Genomic DNA, 14896 nt, shown 5'->3' with positions numbered 1-14896 from the left:
AAGCTGGCTGTGCCGCCATGGCTAGCACCAAAAACGAGCAGGTCCTGGTACCCCCGCTGGCGATCCTGGCACGACCATGAGTGGTTGCGAGTCACGCAGCTCCCGTGGCCGCTCGCACGAGGTGCAGTCCACGGCGATGCTGCTGAGTGCTGACTGAAGGAGTCTGATTCCGTGGGACCCATCTGCAGGTGTTGGCTTACTAATCAATCCCGGTCTTTCAAGGTGGTACTTAGGAACCTCTGTTTGGATACAACCTTAAGGTTCAAAATGACCAGGATCAGTGAAGTCGGGTACAAATTTCAGGAATTTAAACGTGAGGGTTTGTTTTCACCGAGCTCTACAATCTTAGGGTTTATTTCAGACTTCACTCGCTTGCAGGTGCTGGAGTGGAGACCGGTGCTTGCTTGCCAGCCTTGAGAACTGAGATCTTTTGAACGTGTGCGTGGTTTTTCTCCACAAATTTTCTTCGTCTCCTGATGATGTGGAGAGGAGTTTGCTCGTTGCTGCAAGTTTGGAGGAGCCCGTGACTTTTTGCCGTCTGTCTTTCTGAGATGATTAATTGCTGATGATTTTGTTTGGAGCAGGGAGAAGGCGCAGGTGCAAATGCGCAATCACGTGTGCCGTATTATACAGTGGAAGCAAAAAAAAGTTATGTGCGCGTAAAGTAATGTAATTACACGCGTATGCATGCTTGTACGTGCTGAAAAGGTAGTACAGGCACTCCTCGTACTGTCTCTGGTATAAAGGTTTCCTGCACCCTTGGCAATCCGGCCGGGCGTGCAATGATGCCGGACTCCGCTTCGTACGTGTAGGTCATCCTCACAGGGAGTACCTGAAGTTTTGGAGCATCTTGTACGAGCTTGTACTAATATTTTGGTATTGCTTTCTATATATTCAAAGATAGACATCATACATACTTACAACATCTCCCAACCAGAAGAGGTAACCGCACCCCAGATCCTATAACTTGCAGGGAATGTGATGATTTGGTCTAAAACTTGCAAAAGTGAACTGAGGGCTCCTTCAACTTGCACCTCATGTGATGTTTTGGTCGAAAGCCAATCACAATGCAACAAGTGGCACCCTGGTGGTTGGACCGATCAGCGCCTGCACTTTTGCACAAAACCCCTTGCCGTTCCACTCAATCAACCCGCACAGAAAAGTTGGTCAGAATTCAATACATAAGCTGCCAAAGTGCAGACACTCAACCTTGCGTTCACTTTTGCACAGTTTTAGGCGCTCAACCTCAGAATTCAATGCTTCGTTCAGTGGTTGTTGCTGTCCCCCCCCCCCCCCCCCCAAATCCTCACATGTCCAGGCCGATAGCCCAGGCACTATCCGAAAAAAGCCACCTAATCGGATCTCCATACTCTGGTCATATGTCTGGGCTATCCGACACTTCTCCAACCCAGCTCATAGACGGATTTGGGCCCGTCTAGTCGCGTCCGCCATGTCGGACCCATGCCAAATCCCCCAAAATCGACTTCCACCCTTGCCCAACCTGCTGCCTTTTCCTCTATGTTCTGTCCTCGCTCACGTTGCCCCTTGTTCGTCCTGCTCTCCCACCCTAGCTCTACTGACGCTCCCGTCCAGGCCCAACCAGCAGTTCGCCACCGCCGTCCTCTGTCAACCTCAGGCACGGTCGACGTTCCGAACGCTGCCCTGATACATCCTACTCCGCCCGCCATTGAGTTTGATGAAATGTCGGAGCTTTTTTTTTAAGGTTCTTTTGCACATTTGTAGGCAATGGATGGATTCGTTGGACGATGAGTCTGCTTACCCGGAGCTTGATGAGTTCATCGATTCGCCGAATTCAGACATGGATGACGACGAACATGAAGACTTGATAGTGATGATGAGCATCCTTGAAGAAATGGAGAAAAGTAATAGATTTGATTCTCTTCGCAAAATAAATAAATTAACTGAAGATAATTTCTCAAAATTCAAAGGTGAAATGCAATAGCTCATTTCTGGGTCTCCATTAACTCATATGCATGTTTTCTCTTTTTCTTTTCTCATTACTGGATACTTTCTAGATGAGATCTTGCTATGTCAAGAGCAGTCTTGCTAATTACTGGAACAAGTCATGGAAATAAGACACAAACACATGATAGAAGAAATTAAGAACACTGTTGATTCAATAAGAAATGCAACGCAAAGGCATGTAACATGGCGCGTGATCACCTGGATGGCTAGAAAAAACAGAAATTGCAAGGTTTGTTACTAATTACATGTCACAAACAAAAATCCGAGTTCCTCTTATCTAATTCCAATCAACACGAGCAATCGGAGCGCGAGACAGATAGATGCACATGGATGACCTTCACAAACAAATGAACATATAAAGGAGGGACGGGATTTGCAATGCAGAGGAAGTAAATGGGAATCAAGAAAACCGGATTATGTTACATTAATCACGCCAACAACCAAAAAATCATGGTTAGATAAAGTGAGCGGGGCGTCGTCGACCTGGCTGATTTGTTGCCAATCCGGAAAGAGATGGGGTAGAAGAAGGAGAGATTGTGCGTGCAATGCGTTGCAAGCTGAGAAGTAACCAATCCATCTATTAGTTATAATTTTTGCCAAATGATAAATGTCACGCGTCGGGTGTATGGCACTCCGGTCCCGACGTTTTTTCAATGGCAATTCGAATCACGTAAGGATGGCAAATTCCAGCGACACGCGGCAAGTTTCTGTCAAAAATAAACTGAATCACAAAAGTTATCATCCTCGCGTCACTAAACTTGCTATAAAAAACGTTCAGAATTGTAATGTGCTTGTCTCTGACGTGTGGCACTTTTTTTTATATAATCCATCCATTATATGGGCTAAACATCATCGAGGGACCAGGGCGGCCGCCCCTCCCGCCCCCCTCAGGGCCGACCCGACTTTCATGTGTTTGCGTGGAAATAAGGTTTTGGAAATGAGGGATGTGGTTGCCCCGACGAACAGATGAGGGTTCACCGTCTCTGTCCAGCGACACATCGACAGACATATGGGGTTCAAATTAGACAAGTTCGGCTGAAGATGTTCTCATACGCTATCCTTTTATGACAAGACATAGTTATAATCTTCTTCTTTTTGCGATAATACGAAAGTTTTTGTCTGGGAAATAAAACCTAGGCTTCATCTCGTTTTGTTCCAGTCGAGGTCGACGTGATGCACAACGTTGACAACTGATCGCACAAGACGCAACCAAAGCTAAGATGGCGATGCGTGTACAACGGTCCGTGACACGACGGGACGGTCGATGTCTTGTGAGCATGTACGTACGGAGTCGATCGCTTGGGTGCCCATGCAACCGAACAGAATTCCCGTGGATCCTCTCCGTATCCAAATGATTTGCACTTACGTCTCGTGTGCTCGTGGCATCCGTGAGACCGTGACACCCAAATCCACAATTTGGACGAGCACGCACACAAGTCCACGGCCCGAACAGTAAATAGTTACAGTAGTACTACGCACTACGAGGCCACGAGCGATGCCTGATATCCCCAAGGAACACCAACCAAAGCCTCCACGCCTCCTTGTTCACGTGCCACGGCAAAGGGTGAAATCGTTCACGGGCTCGCGCCGAGCTCCTAGATAAAATGCCCCGACGACGGCCGTCAGGATGAAAACACCGCCTTGTGCCTCCATCGTCCCGAGGATCGATCGAAGAGCCAGACGTGCAGCGATGAGCCGTCGCACCAGGCGCGGCGACCGGCGGCAGCAGCAGCCGCCGGCTCGTTCCACGACCGTGTCCAACAACCCGATCTTCTTCGTGCACGACAGCCTCGACGACGTGCCGGGCGCCGCCGTCGCCAAGCCGCTGCCGCTGCCCCCGAGCAGGGCGCACCTGCAGCCAGCGGACTCTCGGCGGCCAGCCGGTTCCACGTTCATGGCGAGCCGGCACGGGAGCGGCTGGGTCCTGAGGAGGGTGCACCACCACGACCCGTTCCTCGCCGCCTACGTGGCCTGCACCAAGAGCGGCGGCAAGGTCGACGCCGCTCCGGCGAAGGGGCAACAGAAGAAGAACAGGGGCAGAGGCGATGCCGCTGTTCAGGGGTGCGGCATTTGGAGCGGTTGGACGGCGGCGGGAGCCAAGTACGCCGGGGTGATGTCGTGTAAGTACGGCTGCGACGTTGCCACCGCGCAGGGCGACGATCCTGCGGCGTCCCCGGCGCCCAGGCTGCACCTGTCGCGGCAGCTGGTGGTGATCCCGGCCAGGAAGAGGGCCCTGCCGCCACGGGGCGGGGCGCAGGGCTGAGGGAGGGTGCTGTACTTGTGTTTGTTTCTGGTGCTGTGTGGTGCACCACCACGTACATAACCAATGTAACAATACCACTGCAGTGTGTAAAATTGTGCAGAAACAGATATATAAACTTGTACTATGTGTATATCGTGCTGTGATCCATCGTATAGATGAAACATGAAATTAACCGAGCTTTGCTGCATCCACGGAGGATTCACTAGGAATTTGTGGGTTTTTTGAATTCAGCCCACAGTACACGAAGCGTCCCCCCCCCCCCCCCCCCCCCCCCCCTCCTCCTCCATTCTGCCTCTCCTCCCACGCGAGATCATGGGTCCCCGCTCCCTCCGTCCATCGCATCAGCAATACAAGGAAGTGGGAAAGTTTCGGACCGGTAATGGTACGGTCATGTTTTTAACTTAGATTCTGGTATTCAGTCATCGGTGGTGAGGCAATGGCACCATCATCGGCATGGAGTAAGTCCTCCCCCATCTCGTCCTTGTTGCCATTGTGCTTCTTGCCTTCTTGGAATTATTGGGAGACATGTGGGTGTGATCCCCCCATATTAGGTTCTTCAGGTTGTGTTTTTTCTTCTACAGATTTATCTCGATGGAGCTATCCCGCGGAGCGGATGATGCAGCTGTGCGTCTTGGTCCTCCGGCTCCAATTCCGACTAACGAATGCTTGGCAATTCCGGCCTCATTAGCGAGTGTGTGAGAGTTGTGTTTCGAGACTCCGTTTGGTCGGCATGCGACGTCATACATGCCCTCTCTGAGGCGTCGATTTGTTATGCAAACCGTGGTCGTCGGCATCTTCTGGTCTACATTGACGATTTCCCCGGCCACTGCTTCTATAAGCTCATGTGTTAACAAGTTTGCCCCGCTGAGATTGAGGCCCAAAGGCGGCAACGAACTTTGCCAATAGCACCACATCAGTGGATGCAGAGGGAAGAAGACTTCAGAACCCCTAATTATTTAGATGTTTTTTTGTAAGAGCATTTGTAAGGGTCAATGCTACTTAATATATGATATTTGATCTTTTCGCAAAAAGAATACAGACGAAACATGGCCAGCTCACCATGATTGATAATTTTAACCCATGTTCAATATCTTACTTTCGCAAGAGAGCTTACGTGTAAAATTACATCGCCCGAGAGTCATTCAATTGCGGTAGCAGTTGCATGTGACCAGTGAGGGCATATGAAAGATATTATTTGAGCACCCACCTCGTCCATAGGATGACAGGAGTGGTTTCGAGCTGATTACTCGATGGTGAAGTCTTCGAACCTATCATCAAGATGGCAAACTGAAACACCATTTCATGTATGGGGTTGACTTGCATTGTCACCTTATTGAATGTTTCGACTTTGTGCCGATGTACTGGTCCTGATTGGTTTGACCTATCATTTAAGGTGAAAATCTTTGTGTCGATGACACAACTAGATTTGGCAATGTTGGAGCGGATGCATAATTACTTCTTATACACATTGTGTGCAAAAATATGGACTTAGTTGCAGGTGTTTGGTTCTTATATCTTGTAAAAGAAATCTTTGCGCAAGAGATGGCACGATCCATACGATATCAAAGTGGCACGATCCATCAAAGCGTCAACCTAAACGACCTAGGAGCCGTGAATCTAAGAGGCGGCGATGCCCGAGAAGACCAAAAATTGCCAAATGTTTATTTTATCTAGTCTGCCAATGCTTTCTTTTTTGCATGCACTCTGCTTGTTTAATAATGTTTTGGCTTCAATGTTTCACATATTATTTAAGAAACTAATGATGTGAGTGTCTGTCTACTTATTGAATATTTCAACCCCATACATGAAATGGTGTTTTAGTCACCTTATTGAATATTTCACATATGATTTAAGAGTACATCGTAACAAAAAACCTTCTTTTTACTCAAAACTACCTGTCATTTTGTAGTTTTTTCCCCTTTGAGGACAGTTCCTTTTTTTTAAGAATCGGACACTCCTTTGTATTTAGAGAGGTTTGAGGACAGTCCTTTTTTAGGTTTTTTTTAGAAGAGTCCTTTTTTTAGGGGTAGGACAGTCCTTTTGTAGGCTCGGCCAAGTCCAGCCTGATATACCGCCCAACTGGGCCTCAACGGGTCGGCGAGTCAGTCCAAACCAGCTGAACAGGCCGAATTACATTGGCGCGAGCCTGCAGGTCCAAGGCCGACGTTGCCTAAATGCGGCCCGCAACTGCCTCCTCGTTCTCTTCCCTCTCCGGTGCTCACTTGGCTCCTGCTCCGATATCCACCTCGGACCGGACCAACCACCAGCGGCGCAGGCCCGGCTGAGCCGCACGCGAGGACACTGCCGCAGCGATGCAACCCGCCGCCACCTTCTCGTCCTTCTCCGCGTTGATGCGCCGGCCTCCGCCGCCGGCCCGGCGCCTCCTCGTCGTCGCCGCCGCACGCGCGCACAGCACCGCCGGGGCAAGCCGTGCTCGCGGCGGCCTGCCGCGGTTCCACTCCCCGTCTCTCCCCTCGTCCAAGGTAACCGCGCTCATCTTATCACGTTCTCTTCCGTGTTGGCATTTCGTCGAGCGCTTTGCGTTCGTTCCTGAAACCTGTAATATTTGTTCTTGGTATCTTATGTTCTGGGAGCAGAAATGTCCGTGTTCCTCAATATATTGCGGTGACAAGACGACGTCTGTCGGATGAAACATTTCTCTTCCCACCTTTTAGGCATTTCGTCGAGCAGCCCTCTTGTGTTGGATTATTTGTGATGTGTGGTGTTCCGCGGCTTCATACTGATCGTAGCGGTCATGGATGTTAATCTGCAGGGTGAGGTGGTTCGCATCCAAGGTGACGAGTTCTGGCACATGACACGGGTGTTGCGCCTTGGCGTCAATGACAGGTTGCACTGCTTCCATTTCTTTTTTCTTGTGTAACTTCTATGTGATACTCGATAATGTCAAGCTTAAATTTGTTAAGGGTAAATTTTCCTAGATATCCACTGCTTGATATACCAGTTTTAAGTTGTATCAGAAGCTCTATTTGGTTAGTTTAGTACTTCTCCCCAACTTCTTATACTATATGCAAAAGCTCTTTTATGGTGAACCTTTCCGATTTACAACAACAACCACACACATCTAATGACTTTAGGAACCCCTCAAAAAATATCTAATGACTTTAGGAGATTCGAAGAAATGCTTTAGCCGCCAGCCGGTATGCCCATGCACATAGTACATTTGTGTCTAGTATACCATTTTCTGGAAGACCAGTCCTATTTTTTGATATAGTATAGGCTCCAGTGTGAATTAGCACTACGAATTCAGATACAATGAGATATACAAAAGGGGCAAATGCCTAGTGAACAAAGCACAATATGATGACACTAAGACATGGCTCCTTTTCTTCTTGAAAAGTACACTGAACTGAAGATGGAATGTAAAACATACCTAACCTAGTTGTAAATCTTTTTAGACATTTTGTAAACCTGAGCAAGTGCTTTTCACCCTTTATTCTCAGATTTGCACAAAAGTGCTTGTTTGAACATGATATTTCCCCTAGTGGCATACAACCAAATCTAATATTTCTACTTCTGATGAATACCTGTTCACTTAAATTTCAGATTTCTACAGAAGCCTTCAATTGCACATGATATTTTCCCTAGTCATCTAGCACGAAATCTACTCTGTCATGTATCTTCAGTAGAATTTTACTACCATTTACATGTTTTATAATGATTCTACAAAGGATTCTGCACATGTTAAAACTTTGAAACAATCTTTTGAAGGGTCGAACTATTTGATGGGGCCGGTGGCTTAGTTGAAGGATCCATACAAAAGGTTGACAAGAATGGATCAGATGTTGAGTTATTAGAGAATGCGAGGCTCATTGCTCCTCAAGGCATTCAATGGCATGTCTTTGCTGCATTTGGTGAGCCACATAACTTTCAGAGTTTTTCTTTTTCTTTTGAGCTTCCGTAGATTTTCTGGAGTTGATCTGTACATCAGGAAAGTTTTTGCTACCCCATTCCTTGACAATTTCATAATCCCAACCCCCAGGGACGCTGAAAGGTGGACGTGCAGATTGGCTTATAGAGAAATGTACTGTATGTTATGTACTGCTTTATCTGTCCAGTTTCTTGTTTGTCTACTTCTAAATCAGTTTATACTTCATCTGTGTAGGAACTTGGCGCTTCCAGTGTTACGCCTCTTTTGACTGAACGATGCCATACGATAGCGGAAAATAGAGTGGACAGGTTGCAACGGCTGGTGCTAGCTGCAGTTAAACAATGTATGAAGTCGGAGTATCTCTCTATCTGTTAGACTGTTATATGCTGAATGAATGGCTATATGTTAGCTGTTCAGTGTCAAGATAACATTTGTGACGAAGATGTCAGTGCAACTAACTGCATTACTCTTGTGCTGTTTAGGCCAGAGAGTGCATGATATGTCACTGAAGCCCCCACTTGAGATACATGATCTTCCGCTGGCTGTAAGCACTCACAATCCATTCTTTGTGACCTTTGCGCGTAACACCGCAACCAATCAGATACTCATGCATTGGCTGCTTGGAATTTTTCTGTTATCAGGTGTCGCAATCGAAGCTTGCTTTCTTAGCATCTGCTGAAGCGCCTCCTGTTTTGAGCGTTTTGCCAAAGTGCAGCAGCGAGGAGGAAAGTGGGCTTTTAATCATTGGACCAGAAGGAGGTAACGTAGTAAATCTTGCTTGCTTTATATCCATCCATCTATCAAAGTGTTTCAACGAGAGTGACACCTGGTCAGTATTAGCATAAATCTTGCGTGATTTATATCTATCTATCTAAGTGTTTCAACGAAAGTGACACCTGGTCAGCATTAGCATACTAGCATTTTCACATAGATGCTTAATTACAACTTGCTTATCCCAAATCCGCGCTTCATGTTTCTTCATCTGATACGAGCTTCCTGCACTTGCTGAACAAAATGGTTTATCCTATGCAAAATAGCCACCCAAAATAGTAAGATCATAGAAAGTTTTCTGTACTTCACCTATTTGTCGGTTCCAGAGGCCGAGAGCAGTTGAACACAGGATGTGTAGTTGCATTCAATTGAACTTGGTTAGTTTCAAATATGGTTGTTTTCCACGTTTGGTCAGACTTTACGGAGGAGGAGGTGGGGGTTTTGAAGGCGGCTGGTGCGGTTCCCGTTGGTCTTGGTCCATGCAGGCTACGCGTGGAGACAGCTACGATATCACTCCTTTCTGCGCTCATGCTGTGGTCAGACTCTGCTCATCACCAAGAAGCACAGCAGCAACGCGGATAGTTCATAATTTGTGAACCATTTATAACATGTGGTTGGACTTGACTTTTCCAAGAGCATGCATGTATACGTAGTCGACAATCAATCAGTCAACTGAACTGGATCTGAGGTAGTATAATAGTATTATACACGTAACTAACAATTTGGCTTTGTTTTTATATTATACGACGACTAAAGTAAAGCAAAGAGAGAAGACTTGTTAGTTAGTCGTCCTGGACGCAGAAGATGGTTGGCTTGACGGGGTCGGTGATCTCGACAGTGCCCTCGAGCATCTTGGCGACCTTGCCCATGGAGGGGCGCATGTCGGCGCGGTCCTGGAGGCACCACATGGCCGTCTTGACCATGCGCTCGACGGTGGCGACGCTGTCGGCGTCGTCGTCGACGGCGAGGAGGATGCGGGGGTCCATGATGTCCTCGATGCGCCGCTCCACGTACACCTTCTCGTACGCCCACTTGGGGAAGTACCAGTCCTCGCTGCCCACCGACTCCTGCCGGAAGCCGTAGTTGCGCCGCCCGGACACGATCTCCAGCAGCACCATGCCGAAGCTGTACACGTCCGCCTTGGCCGTGATGGGCTCCCGGTGGATCACCCACTCGGGCGCCATGTAGCCGCGCGTGCCCCGGATCCGCGACATGGTCACCTTCTCCTTCTTGCTCGTCAGCTTGGACAGCCCGAAGTCCGACACCTTGGGGCAGAAGTCGTCCTCCAGCAGGATGTTCTCCGGCTTGATGTCGCAGTGCAGCACCCACTCCAGGCACTCCTCGTGCAGGTACGCGATCGCCCGCGCCACGCCCAGCGCGATCCGGTACCGGGTGTGCAGGTCCAGCATCACCGGCTGCCGCCCCTGGCCCTCACCCTGCGAGCTCTCCTCGCCGTCGCCTTGAGCGTCGCCGCCGGAGGGCGCCGCCGACGAGGAGCTCGAGAAGAGGTACTTGTCCAGCGAGCCGTTGGGCACGTACTCGTACACCAGCATGCGCTGGTCCTTGTCGGCGCAGAACCCCCACATGCGCACCAGGTTGAGGTGGTGCATCCGCGCGATGATGGTCACCTCCGCCCAGAATTCCGCCTCGCCGCCGCCCACGCCGTGCAGCTGCTTCACCGCCACCGCGCGCCGGTCGGGGAGCTCGCCGCGGAACACCGTGCCGTACGCGCCGCGCCCCACCACGTCCGTGAAGTCCTTGGTCGCCGTCTTGAGCTCCGCGTACGAGAACCGCCGGGGCCCGCCGGCGGGGAGGTACTCCAGCCCCAGCGTGCGCGCCATCTCCCGGTACTGCGAGTACTTGCGCAGGAACGCCCAGAAGGACAGCACCCCCGCCAGCAGCTCCACTGCGAACAGCGCCGTGATGATGGCGATGTTGCGGATCGTCTTCGCCTTCTGCTTCGGCGGCACCGGCAGCGCCAGCTGCACCGGGCACACCGTGTCGATCATGCTCGTCATCCCCGTGAACGGGTTCGTGTCGTTCTCCGCCTCCGCCACCCGCACGAAGGTGGACATCTCCGTCCCCGGCGACCAGTACCCGTCCACCAGCCGCGTCTTGTACAGCAGGCACGTCCGGTCGCCGCCGAACTTGTAGCCGAACGCCGGGCAGCTGGGGTCGTCCCGGCACTTTTGCTCGCACACCTGCAGGTTACTGGGCGGCTGCTTGGCCATGTACGGGCCAGGATCGGAGGAAGATTTGGGCGCGCCGCTGGAGAAGGACACGAAGTCCAGCCGGACGAACTTGCCGCCGGCGCGCGCCACGCTCTTCTTGGCCTCGCAGCCGTCCCCTGCACCGGTCCTGTTGCGGAAGCCGGGCGGGCAGACGCAGGTGACGCCGTCGGCGCCCTTGGGGACGCAGATGGTGTTGTTGCCCCGGCAGGTGCCCTGGATGGTGCAGAGCTCCTGCACGAGCTCCCACACGACGCGCCACTCGCGTCTCGTGGGGAGCAGGCTGTAGAGGCGCAGGTTGCCGTCGTCGTCGAGCGTGAGGCGCCGCAGCCGGTCCCTGGCGCCCTTGTCGGAGGCGATGAGCGTCGGCGGGTTCCCGGCGCTGAGCTTCAGCTCGCCCTCGGTGGTGAGGTTGAGCAGCGTGCCGCCGCCGCTCATGTTGGCGTAGATGGAGCCCGACGTGTCCGCGCCGGAGAAGTACTTGAGCGCCATGGAGTTGACGAGCCGGTAGCGCCCGCTGGCGGACCGCAGCGTGGTGACGTCGGCGCTGTTGTTGTTCCCCTGGGGTATGTCCTGCCCCGGCATGAGCGTGTCCGTGGGGTCGCCGAAGCTAGACCAGGAGCCGAAGGCGAGGCTCCCCGTGTCGTTGAGCGTCAGCCGAGGAGCCGTGGCGTTGGCGCCGTTGGGCAGGGTCCAGATGGTGCTGGCCCCGGCCCAGGTGAGCACGCCGGCGGCGTTGACGACGAGGGTGGAGCTGCCGTCGGCCTCGACGACGACGCCGTTGGAAGTGTTGTGCGCGTACCATATGATGGTCTTGCCGTCTGCGCGGGAGGAGACGTTGGCGACCCAGACGGCGAAGCGGTACTTGCCGGCGGACGAGTCCGACGGCACGAAGCCGGCGGCCATGCCGCGACTTGGCGAGACGAGGATGCGGCTGGCCTCCGTCGGGAGCCAGGGCGTGGCGTCGTTGGCGGCGGGGAAGGAGGGCATCTGCTGAGCCTGGGCGCCGGCGAACGCCAGGAGGAGGAGGAGGCGGAGGAGGGCCATGGGGAATTGGGGATTCGATCGGTGCCCGACCGACTGCGGCTGGAATGGATGGATGAATCTGGTGGAAGCGGTGTACTTCTAGTGCTAATCCCCAACAGTTAACTAGTAGTAGCACCAGTTGTCCAATTTGGAGTAGTATATTGGTTGTGTTGAGAGTTGACTATTCCTAGTCTTTGTCTGCGCGCGAACGGAACGGAACGGAACAGGAGCGAAGAAAATTGATTCCCGGCGAGCGATGGCTCTTGACGAGATTGGTCTTGGACGACCTGGCTGGCATGGCTGCTCACTGATTTTACAATTTGCGCTGGACAAGATAGCAGCCTGTGATGTGACCCATTGGCTATTCATTTTCTCTACTTGGGCAGGAAATGGGTTTGTAGACTTTTGAAAACGAAAATGGGTCGTAAAAGGGGACGAAATGGGTTGTGAAAAATGACGGAAATTGATCAGATGTGCACAGAGCTACTACCAGCTTGTTTTCGTATTTTCGCGAAACGGATGATGCCTTGAAAACTAGGAAGGAATTCGGTGCCACATGGATAGGAAAGTGAATGAGCTATGTGAAGGAGGAGTCCATTGAATCGTGCCATGGGTCCCCGGTCTAGCTTACCAAAGCCTCTCTATGAATACTTATAATGTTCTCATGAATAGTGTAATTGCTGATGCACAATGAACTGATATCATAGAAAATATCCATAATTACCGAGTAAAAATTAAGACCTTACTAGCAAGGTGTTGGTGCGTTGCTACGGAACCACAATTAAATTAGTTCAGCTATGTCTTGAAGTTTGATAAATATTTTCCATAATTAAGCAAGTCATATGGAAGGGGACATATATGTGGATGATCAAGTCAAATGTCCAAATACAACCCTTTTGATTAGCATTAGTAGTTGGAGTGCACTCAAATGCTGCACCTTAACATAAAAAATATTTGAAGATGATACATACACCCAATGAATACGGTCTTAAGTATAATGATTATTTATGGGGAATCGTGTGATCTGTTTTCATATTTTACCAAATGTATAATACTTCACGAAACAAAGTTTGGGCCGGATTATGAAAATTTTCCTTCATGAAAGATGGTTACAGGTAACCTTATGTCCACTATGTTTGTGGTCTATTTTTTTTTTGTCCCATTTTTTTTGTTCCAACTATACAGGTAAAATGGAACATATTGCCAACACAAGTTGCACTCGGTCATCAAACACATCAACACAGATACAAACCCAGTGGTGTATATTTCATTCAACACCTATGGCTCGTCTTCCTCCTGCCACCTCATATGCTCCAGCTGTTGGGGAACGTAGCAATAATTCAAAATTTTCCTACGTGTCACCAAGATCAATCTAGGAGATGCTAGCAACGAGAGAGAGGGAGTGCATCTTCATACCCTTGAAGATCGCTAAGCGGAAGCGTTACAAGAACGCGGTTGATGGAGTCGTACTCGCAGCGATTCAAATCGCGGAAGATCCGATCTAGCGCCGAACGGACGGCGCCTCCGCGTTCAACACACATACAGCCCGGGGACGTCTCATCCTTCTTGATCCAGCAAGGGGAGAGGAGAAGTTGAGGGAGAACTCTAGCAGCACGACGGCGTGGTGGCAATGGAGCTCGTGGTTCTCCGGCAGAGCTTCGCTAAGCACTACGGAGGAGAAGGAGGAGGTGTACGAGGAGGGAGGGCTGCGCCAGGGAAGAGGTGCGGCTGCCCTCCCACCCCTCCACTATATATAGGGGCAAGGGGAGAGGGGGAGGCGCCCTAGGGTTTCCCCTAGGGGGCGGCGGCCAAGCAGATTGGATCTCCCTAGGGAAAATCCTAGGGAGACTTGCCCCCAAAGCCAAGCAGGTGGAGGCTTGCCTCCCAAGCCAGGTGGAGGCGCCCCACCTCCCCAAGTAACGTGGGAAAGGGTGTGGGGGGCGCACCACCCTTTAGTGGGCTGGTTTGCCCCTTCCCCTTTGGCTCATGAGGCCCTCCAACACTTGTCGAGGCTCCCGAAACACCTTTCGGTCATGCTGGCCATAGCCTGGTACCCCCGGAACACTTCCGGACTCCAATACCCTTCGTCCAATATATCGATCTCACCGCCGGACCATTCCGGAACTCCTCGTGATGTCCGGGATCTCATCCGGGACTCCGAACAATCTTCGGTAACCACATACTATTTCCCATAACAACTCTAGCGTCACCGAACCTTAAGTGTGTAGACCCTACGGGTTCGGGAACCATGCAGACATGACCGAGACACCTCTCCGGCCAATAACCAATAGCAGGATCTGGATACCCATATTGGCTCCCACATGTTCCACGATGATCTCATCGGATGAACCACGATGCCGGAGATTCAATCAATCCCATATACAATTCCCTGTGTCTATCGGTATGTTACTTGCCCGAGATTCGATCGTCGGTATCCCTATACCTTGTTCAATCTCGTTACCGGCAAGTCTCTTTACTCGTTCCGTAATACATGATCCCGTGACTAACTACTTAGTCACATTGAGCTCGTTATGATGATGCATTACCGAGTGGGACCAGAGATACCTCTCCGTCATACGGAGTGACAAATCCCAGTCTCGATTCGTACCAACCCAACAGACACTTTCGGAGATACCTGTAGTGCACCTTTATAGCCATCCAGTTACGTTGTGACGTTTGGCACACCCAAAGCATTCCTACGGTATCCAGGAGTTGCACAATCTCATGGTCTAA

At 50.9% G+C, this 14896-nt stretch overlaps 2 protein-coding genes and 1 non-coding gene across 3 annotated transcripts; 2 read left to right on the top strand and 1 right to left on the bottom strand.

The window, feature by feature from the left end:
• The first annotated feature begins 3531 nt into the window (after nucleotides 1-3531).
• Nucleotides 3532-4438, top strand: LOC109773009 (uncharacterized). Its single transcript, XR_005753155.3, has one exon. It is a non-coding gene; the product is annotated as an uncharacterized protein (transcript).
• A 2009-nt stretch (nucleotides 4439-6447) lies between these two features.
• LOC109772996 (uncharacterized) lies at nucleotides 6448-9630 on the top strand. Its single transcript, XM_020331701.4, has 8 exons — nucleotides 6448-6732; nucleotides 7023-7096; nucleotides 7979-8121; nucleotides 8250-8296; nucleotides 8373-8481; nucleotides 8621-8682; nucleotides 8780-8897; nucleotides 9325-9630. The coding sequence occupies exons 1-8, from the start codon at nucleotides 6562-6564 to the stop codon at nucleotides 9489-9491; spliced, it is 891 nt and encodes a 296-aa protein (XP_020187290.1). The 5' UTR covers nucleotides 6448-6561; the 3' UTR covers nucleotides 9492-9630.
• Nucleotides 9499-12184, bottom strand: LOC109772995 (G-type lectin S-receptor-like serine/threonine-protein kinase At1g34300). The gene has a single exon (XM_020331700.4). The coding sequence runs from the start codon at nucleotides 12182-12184 to the stop codon at nucleotides 9692-9694; it is 2493 nt and encodes an 830-aa protein (XP_020187289.1). The 3' UTR covers nucleotides 9499-9691.
• Between the last annotated feature and the right edge of the window lie 2712 nt (nucleotides 12185-14896).

The sequence above is a fragment of the Aegilops tauschii genome, chromosome 4 (genome assembly GCF_002575655.3).
Source record: "Aegilops tauschii subsp. strangulata cultivar AL8/78 chromosome 4, Aet v6.0, whole genome shotgun sequence".
In the NCBI taxonomy this organism is placed as follows: domain Eukaryota; kingdom Viridiplantae; phylum Streptophyta; class Magnoliopsida; order Poales; family Poaceae; genus Aegilops; species Aegilops tauschii.
The sequence above is the reverse complement of the archived record's forward strand: the minus strand, read 5'-3'. Positions and strand labels throughout refer to the sequence as shown.